This window comes from Mytilus galloprovincialis, chromosome 8 (assembly GCF_965363235.1).
Source record: "Mytilus galloprovincialis chromosome 8, xbMytGall1.hap1.1, whole genome shotgun sequence".
NCBI classification, from domain to species: Eukaryota; Metazoa; Mollusca; class Bivalvia; order Mytilida; family Mytilidae; genus Mytilus; species Mytilus galloprovincialis.
This window is the reverse complement of record NC_134845.1, coordinates 74,082,543-74,090,750: the sequence shown is the minus strand read 5'-3', so window position 1 is coordinate 74,090,750 and position 8,208 is coordinate 74,082,543. Positions and strand designations below refer to the sequence as shown.

At 35.2% G+C, this 8,208-nt stretch overlaps 1 protein-coding gene across 1 annotated transcript; it reads right to left on the bottom strand.

Moving 5' to 3' along the window:
• Window positions 1-3,445: 3,445 nt before the first annotated feature.
• On the bottom strand, window positions 3,446-5,371 carry LOC143043512 (uncharacterized). Its single transcript, XM_076215794.1, has one exon. It carries the CDS (start codon window positions 5,308-5,310, stop codon window positions 3,451-3,453), a length of 1,860 nt encoding a protein of 619 aa, XP_076071909.1. The 5' UTR covers window positions 5,311-5,371; the 3' UTR covers window positions 3,446-3,450.
• Between the last annotated feature and the right edge of the window lie 2,837 nt (window positions 5,372-8,208).

Genomic DNA, 8,208 nt, shown 5'->3' with positions numbered 1-8,208 from the left:
GGAAATTGCCCATCAAGACTTATGTCTCGAAATCGTAATATTTCTATTGTCAGATAAACACCATTTGGATCATTTTAAATGTTTTCTCCTTGAACATGTATATTGCATTCTCTGAGTACCTAATAGTACATGTACATGTAAGATAAACAAGAGCTATTATAGTATAAAAACCCTCTATCTTTAGAGCTTTCTCTGAGATACTACGTTCTAGTGTTATTTCCAGGCAGAACTGTATCCATAGAAGCTAATTTATGCAAATAGATTAGCAAGGATCCGAATGATGCTAGATATATCTGCTAGACCCTTTATCTTTTAAGACTTCAAAACAGAAATTGCCACCCCAATTTTGGGTCACCAATTTTAATGTTACAATGTCGAATGATTTTGTCTTAGTATTCTTATATAAAGCGAACCGTGTCGAAACAGATTTGTCGAAACAACTGGTCTTACTGTGTTTGGAGGTTAATATAAGTTTTGTAATAGCAAATTGGTGCCTAAATAGTTATTTTCCGAGGCAACGTCAACGACGTAAAGTGTGAACGTCATGCAAATCTCCGTTTTTTGGGGGTTTTTTTTGGGGGGGGGGGGAGAAAATAAGAAGCAGTTGAATATCATGAGTACATACTAGAAAATTAGAGATGGATAGATAAAGTCTTATAATAAAAAAAAGTCAATTATTAATAAATATTCAATTTTATGAAAACATTTCTTAAACAAAAAGAAGAAATACAAAAATTCTGTGAAATAAGTATAATACGTGTTTTTCTTCTTCTTTTTCAAATTCAGCAAATATGCTGTGTTTAAAATGCATTTTGTAACGGCAACTTCTGATCAAGTTCTAGTATTTATAATTTGTTGCATTATCGTTGATTTAATATCATTCAATTATTTAAAACATATGTGTTTATTGATAAACTGTTACTTGAATTGCCACAGTTAACGGTTTAGTGCATTATTGAGTATAGTTAACAAATTTTTCCATAACTTTTTGACTAATATCTAACAATGGTTTATGTAAAGTAGTTGGCATATCATTTTTGTTTGTTTGTAATTTCATCTATTTAGAATGTACCGTGTCTAAACAACTTGTCTTATTCACCTGGAACGCACAGTGTCTTAACACCTGGTCTTACTTACCTAGAACGAAACACCTAGTCTGATTGTATTTGTAACGTACTGTGTCTTAATACCTGGTTTTACTCACATAGAACGTACCGTGTCTAAACACCTAGTCTTATTGTATTTGGAACGTACTGTGTCTTAACACCTGGTTTTACTCACCTAGAACGTACCGTGTCTAAACACCTAGTATAATTGTATTTGGAACGTACTGTGTCTTAACACCTTGTTTTACTCACATATAACTCACCGTTTCTAAACACCTAGTCTTACTCTATTTGGAACGCATCGTATCTAAACACCTGGTCTTACTCACCTGGAACGAACCGTCTCTTAACACATGTTCTTACTCACATGGAACAAAATGTGTCTAAATACCCAGTCTTCCTCTATTTGAAACGCACTGGGTCTGAACACCTCATCTTTCTCTATTTGGGACGTTCTGTGTCTAAATTCCTCATCTTACTCTCTTTATGATGTACCGTGTCTGAACACTTTTTCTTTATTTGTTTGTGACGTACATTTGTACCGTGTCTAAACACCTGATCTTACTTTGTTTTGGACGTACCGTGTCTAAGCACCTTATCCTTGGCTATTTGGGACCTACCTAGTCTAAACAACTGATCTTACTTTGTCAGCGACGTACTGTGTCTAAACACCTTATCTTACTTTGTTTGTGACGTACCGTGTCTAAACACATGATCTTACTTTGTTTGTGACGTACCGTGTCTAAACACCTTATCTTACTTTGTTTGTGACGTAACGCGTCTAAACACCTTATTTTACTCTATTTGGAACGTACCGTGTCTAAACACCTTGGGCCGGTTGTTCAACTTGTCGTTAACTTAACGGTAGCGTTAGCCTTAACGTGTCGTGAAATAGTTTAACGTGGCGTTACTTAACGGAAGGTTAAAAAGCTGTTGTTCAAGTTGATTTAACGGTAGCGTTAGCTAACGTGACCGTTAACATATCTTAACCTGTCGTTAAATCTTAACTATGGTTTAGAGGCTATTTTAGTTACCCATAATTCAGATTTTCTGAACTTTCTCCATAAACAACTTACCTTCTGCTAATGCATGTACTGAGTCTAGTGTAAAAAAAAAAACAAGGGAAAGAAAGCCGAATTTCTCGGAAGCAGAAATCAATGTACTCCAAGATGAAGTTGAAAAGAACTATGCTGTCATTAATGACAAATTTGGTAGTGCTGTGACCAATAAAAGAAAGACAGCAGTCTGGGGAAGGATTTCCATAATGGTGTCTTTTCTTGGTGTTGCCCATAGGTCAGCCAAGGAGTGTAAAGATAAGTGGGGCAACACAAAGAAAGAGGCAAAGAAGATCTTTTCAGTAAAGAAGAGAGACCATGGAAAAACGGGTGGTGGACCACAGGGTAAACCAGTGAGTGTGGCAGTTAACAGAACCATAGACCTGTGTAAGGACTCTGCTTCCTTCAAGGGCATAGGAGGTGTAGAAAGCTGCATTATTGGTATGTAATACTTTGTTTGTGACGTTCCGTGTCTAAACACCTTTTCTTACTTTGTTTGGAACGTACAGTGTCTTAACACATTATCTTACCCTTTTTGGGACGTACTGTGTCTAAACACCTGGTCTTACTTTGTCTGTGACGTACTGTGTCTAAACACCTTATCTTATTCTCTTTGTGACGTACTGTATCTAAACACCTTACCTTACTCTCTTTGTGACGTATTGTGTATAAACACCTGATCTTACTTTGTTTGTGACGTACTGTGTCTAAACACCTTATCTTACTCTGTTTGTGACGTACCATGTCTAAACACCTGGTCTTACTTTGTTTTGTGACGTACCGTGTCTAAACACCTGGTCTTACTCTAGTTGTGACGTATCGTGTCTTAAGACCTGGTTTTACTTTGTTTGTGACGTACCGTGTGTAAACACCTTATCTTACTTTATTTGGGACGTACTCTGTTTAAACACCTTATTTACTCTATTTGGGACGTACCGTGTCTAAACACCTTATCCTACTCTATTTGGGACGTACTTTGTCTGTACACCTGATCTTACTTTGTCAGTGACGTACTGTGTTTAAACACCTTATCTTACTATATATGGGACGTACGGTGTTGATATACCTGATCTTAGTATGTTTAGAACGAAAGATGTGTTAAAATATTGTACTACTCTGTTTTGTATTACTTACAATTTTTCATCATTTTCACGTTGACTTATAAGATATAGATGAGCAATTCTTTCCTACTTTTATATTATACATCTGTTCAACTCCTAACGCAATTACAGTATATTTAAAAAGAGATAGCTATTGTACCTGGTGGGAAAAAGGACGATCTCGATTTGTTAAGTTTTTAATATATCTATTTGTATGTCAGGACTGAGTGTTAAATGTCTAGACAAACATCTCCTGTGAAATGCAAACGATTTTCCTGGCACAGTTCCCCAGTTATCAATAACGTTTAAAGTTTTAACATCATCAACTTTGATACTGTCCACATCTGTGTTGCCTTCTTCTACATACATGGAACGTACTGTTACAAAGGGATACATTGATGTGTCATTCATGAAAACAATATTGTCAAAGTAAGCTTGGGTAAAGTCTTCGGTAACTTTTAATGTCATTCTTAAATATCCCCCATCTTTGAAGAATATAACCAACTTCATATCGTCAGGATAAATATCCACTTGTGTAATAGATACATAAGGTCGGATAGAGTCGTGTTTACATTGACCAAGAATAACGGAAGTTCCAAAAGGGATCCAGTCTAATCCTTCAGGAGACACCGGCAAAAATCGAGCATTTCCGTCTTGATATAAGATAAATACCTGGCTATATCCCTGTGTCCACGGCACTGGACGATAAAGTCTTAGAAAAGCAAAGCCTTGGTGAGAATTGTCACTATGAATATTAATTGTCATTCTATCATGGCCACGCCACCACATGTCTACTTGAACACCTTCAATGATGATGTTGTCACTTTTGTACAAAGTGATAGTTCGGTCTGGTATAAATGGTCTTCTATCAAGTCTTAAGTAGTCTATTTTTAGATGGGATAACTCTTTTGTGTAAAGAACAAGACTAATGTAATTGTAATCGGTTTCAATCCATGTATAATCCGGTATTTTCCACATTTGCTCAAGATGTGATTCACTAAATCGTTTACGTTCGGATGTAACCATACTTCCATTTCTGTGCTTATATCTCAATGTAATAAATACGTCGTTTCTTACTGAAATAAATTTAAGAAAAAGTTGTGATCCCATATCTGTATTAATGCTACCGGTGTGTTGTCCTTTCTGTCTAAAAATTACGTTTATATCTATAGAACTTAAATTATTCTCTTGAAAAGTCAAGAATGTAAAGTTGCCATACATTTCTTTTGAAAAATGAGTTACAGAAAAATTATCAAATCGCCATAACGTCTGCGTTAGATGTGGACAGAACGTTAAATTAGCTTGTCGTCTGTTTGCAAATGTTCTGTATTGTGGCAATCGAGCTGTTATAGAGAATGCGTTAACATGTGGATGATAAATGGGAATGTCAACATTGTCCACTTCAGCGCACTTGGTGAAGAATGAATTCTGTGCCATATTAGCTGGGGTCACAACAGATTTCGCTCTCGGAGGAAAATGTAGTTGTTGAATGCAAATAACTTTACAACTAAATATCATATTATTCAATTTACTGTCATTTACTTCTAGTAAAAACATATCAAGTACGATTGAATTTGTAGCATATACTTTTAAAATATTCCAACCTGCTTCAAGTTGATGTACTATTGAAAAACTTCGTGTGTCATTAAAAACATTTGACTGATTGTAATTTGGAACGGCAAAATAAGATCCATAGTTGAGGTTTTCATTCACAACAATATTTAGTAACGTGCTCTTTTTAAGATTAAGATATCTTATATTTCTTATTGTAACAAACGACCTCTGGCGGAGACAAAAGTTAATTGAAAGAGAAGTTCCTCCTTTTACAAGAACTGCTTTATGATCCGATGCATTACGATACGGTAATAACTCATGGTTACCATCCGTTCTCTCATCTTCTGCTTCAATAAGGAATTCTTTTCCTTCAATAACAATTTTGCAAAGTGCTGCAACTATTATACACTTTTGGAAACACATTATATTACAGTAATTAACACACAATGTGCACAATACAATCGTATGGTACCTACGTGGAGGTGCCACGTGCATATAAATTCTTCCTAATACGAATCATTACAACTTATGTATAGTTTTCTTTAAAACCAGAATGGTTTACACATAGTTCGTTTGTAGATTACCACATGACAGAAGTCAAATGATTGAATGCCTTTGTCAACAGTATTGTGTAGTATCATTTATCTTTGTCATATTCTCTTTACAACTGTATATTAATTTTATGCATGTACAATTTGTGTTTTATATATGTTGTTATAGTATATAGTTCATTTTTGTCATAGAATTAAGTTAAGGACAATTGTACATGTAACAAAGAAACATAAAAAGCAGAAAAAGACATTTTGACAACTTTGGGGAGTGTAAGAACGTTTTACTTTCTTTCCTATTAATGCCGTTTGTGTTCGACTGCTTCTAGAGAAAAAGCAAGGAGCTTAAAGGTAGTATTGACTTTGTGTTAAAATACATTTCTCTGGGATGCTCGACAGAAACTTGCTTCACGTGCGGGATTTCGTGATTTTATCCCCAACGTAGTCAAACCAAAGCTGATTCTCTGTTAAGTCTGGCCGGAGTCATATGGTGTTTGGTGACCTTTGTTTTGCATATAAATGGATTTATTAAGGATTTAAACTTGAAAATGTGTATGCCCGGTACAACAGATCAAGATCAATCAAGACATTTTAAGTACACTGACATTAATCATGAGATAAAAGTAAGGAGGTGTGGTATGATTGCCAAGAAGACAACTACTGTAACATTGTATCTACCAAAGTTTAAAAACCATACCGTATAGGTTGCATTAACGAGAATATTTTTGTTCAGTAATATGTAAGATTTTGATAACAAAGTTTGCAAATATATACAGTACTTATGTGGGCATTTAATAAAAGTGCGAAATTCAGACCTAAAAAAACGGAAAATCAACTTGTTCAAAATTTTATTTCAAGAGTTATTTTGAATGCTACTATTATAGACCTGTTTGTAAATAAAAGTTGCAATCTTAAATATTTTTTTATAATTTATATACTGTTTCCACTACGAAACTGCTTCTAAACGCACAACTTATGGGATTTTAATGTCTTCTATTGACATTCCAATTTGTTTTACTTTATATACTAGAAAGATCTCTTTTTTTCTGAATTTGAGAACCATTTTTTTCGATTAGATTAGACAGTCTTTCATATATATGAAGGTACAACTAGTGTTACGTAGTGGACATTTTGATGAGTTTCGTAGCTGACAAAACCGTTTCGTAGTTGACAAAAAGTTTTGTAGTTGACAGCAACTATATTCTATGTTGATAAAAACATAGGTGCTGAAAGTTATATGAAACTAACCCTAGTTATTTGTTTTGCATGAATATCATGAAAAAAGAGTAAATTTTTTGAATCGTTCAGGAATCAATATCTTATTAATCCCTCTAAAAATAGTATGTTTCTTTGCTTAAAAATGTTAAATCTTATTAAATGATTAAATGTACTGAGTGCACAAAATATTACTTGTAAAGATCAAACATATTTTTTAAAGTGGCTGGGACAAGAAATGTTTTTTATTGAAAAATACTCATGTATCAAATTTTCTATACATCTAGAAGATTTGCCAACAATATAGTTGTCGAGAGGAATACCTCATACATACCAGTTGTCAAGAGGAATACCTCATACATACCAGTTGTCGAGAGGAATACCTCATACGTAACAGTTGTCGAGAGGAATACCTCATATAAACCATTTGTCGAGAGGAATACCTCATACATAACAGTTGTCGAGAGGAATACCTCATACTTAACAGTTGTCGAGAGGAATACCTCATACATACAAGTTGTCGAGAGGAATACTTTATACATACCAGTTGCCGAGAGGAATACATCATACATAAAAGTTGTCGAGAGGAATATCTCATACATAACAGTTGTCGAGAGGAATACCTCATACCTAACAGTTGTCGAGAGGAATATCCCATACATACCAGTTTTCGAGAGGAATACCTCATACATACCAGTTGTCGAGAGGAATATCTCATACATAACAGTTGTCGAGAGGAATACCTCATTCATAACAGTTGTCGAGAGGAATACCTCATATATACCAGTTGTCGAGAGGAATACCTCATACATAGCAGTTGTCGAGAGGAATACCTTCTACATACCAGTTGTCGAGAGGAATACCTTATACATACCAGTTGTCGAGAGGAATACCTCATATATACTAGTTGTCGAGAGAAACACCTCATACATAACAGTTGTCGAGAGGAATACCTCATACATAACAGTTATCGAGAGCAATACCTCATACATAGCAGTTGTCGAGATGAATACCTCATACATACCAGTTGTATTGAGGAATACCTCATACATACCAGTTGTCGAGAGTAATACCTCATAACTAACAGTTGTCGAGAGGAATACCTCATACCTAACAGTTGTCGAGAGGAATACTTTATACCTAACAGTTGTCAAGAGGAATACCTCATACCTAATAGTTGTCGAGAGGAATACCTCATACCTTACAGTTGTCGAGAGGAATACCTCATACATACCAGTTGTATTGAGGAATACCTCATACATACCAGTTGTCGAGAGTAATACCTCATAACTAACAGTTGTCGAGAGGAATACCTCATACCTAACAGTTGTCGAGAGGAATACTTTATACCTAACAGTTGTCAAGAGGAATACCTCATACCTAACAGTTGTCGAAAGGAATACCTCATACCTTACAGTTGTCGAGAGGAATACCTCATACATACCAGTTGTCGAGAGGAATACCTCATACATACAAGTTGTCGTGAGGAATACCTCATACATACCAGTTGTCGAGAGGAATTCCTCTCTATTCAAGTCACAATTTGTAACAAGTAAACTATCATAGGTCAATGTACGACCTTCAACGCGGAGCCTTGGCTCACACTGAACAGCAAGCTATACAGGGCACC

Excerpts from the sequence above, each read along its gene's own strand:
- LOC143043512 (XM_076215794.1), bottom strand. The coding sequence starts at position 5,310 with ATGCACGTGGCACCTCCACGTAGGTACCATACGATTGTATTGTGCACA.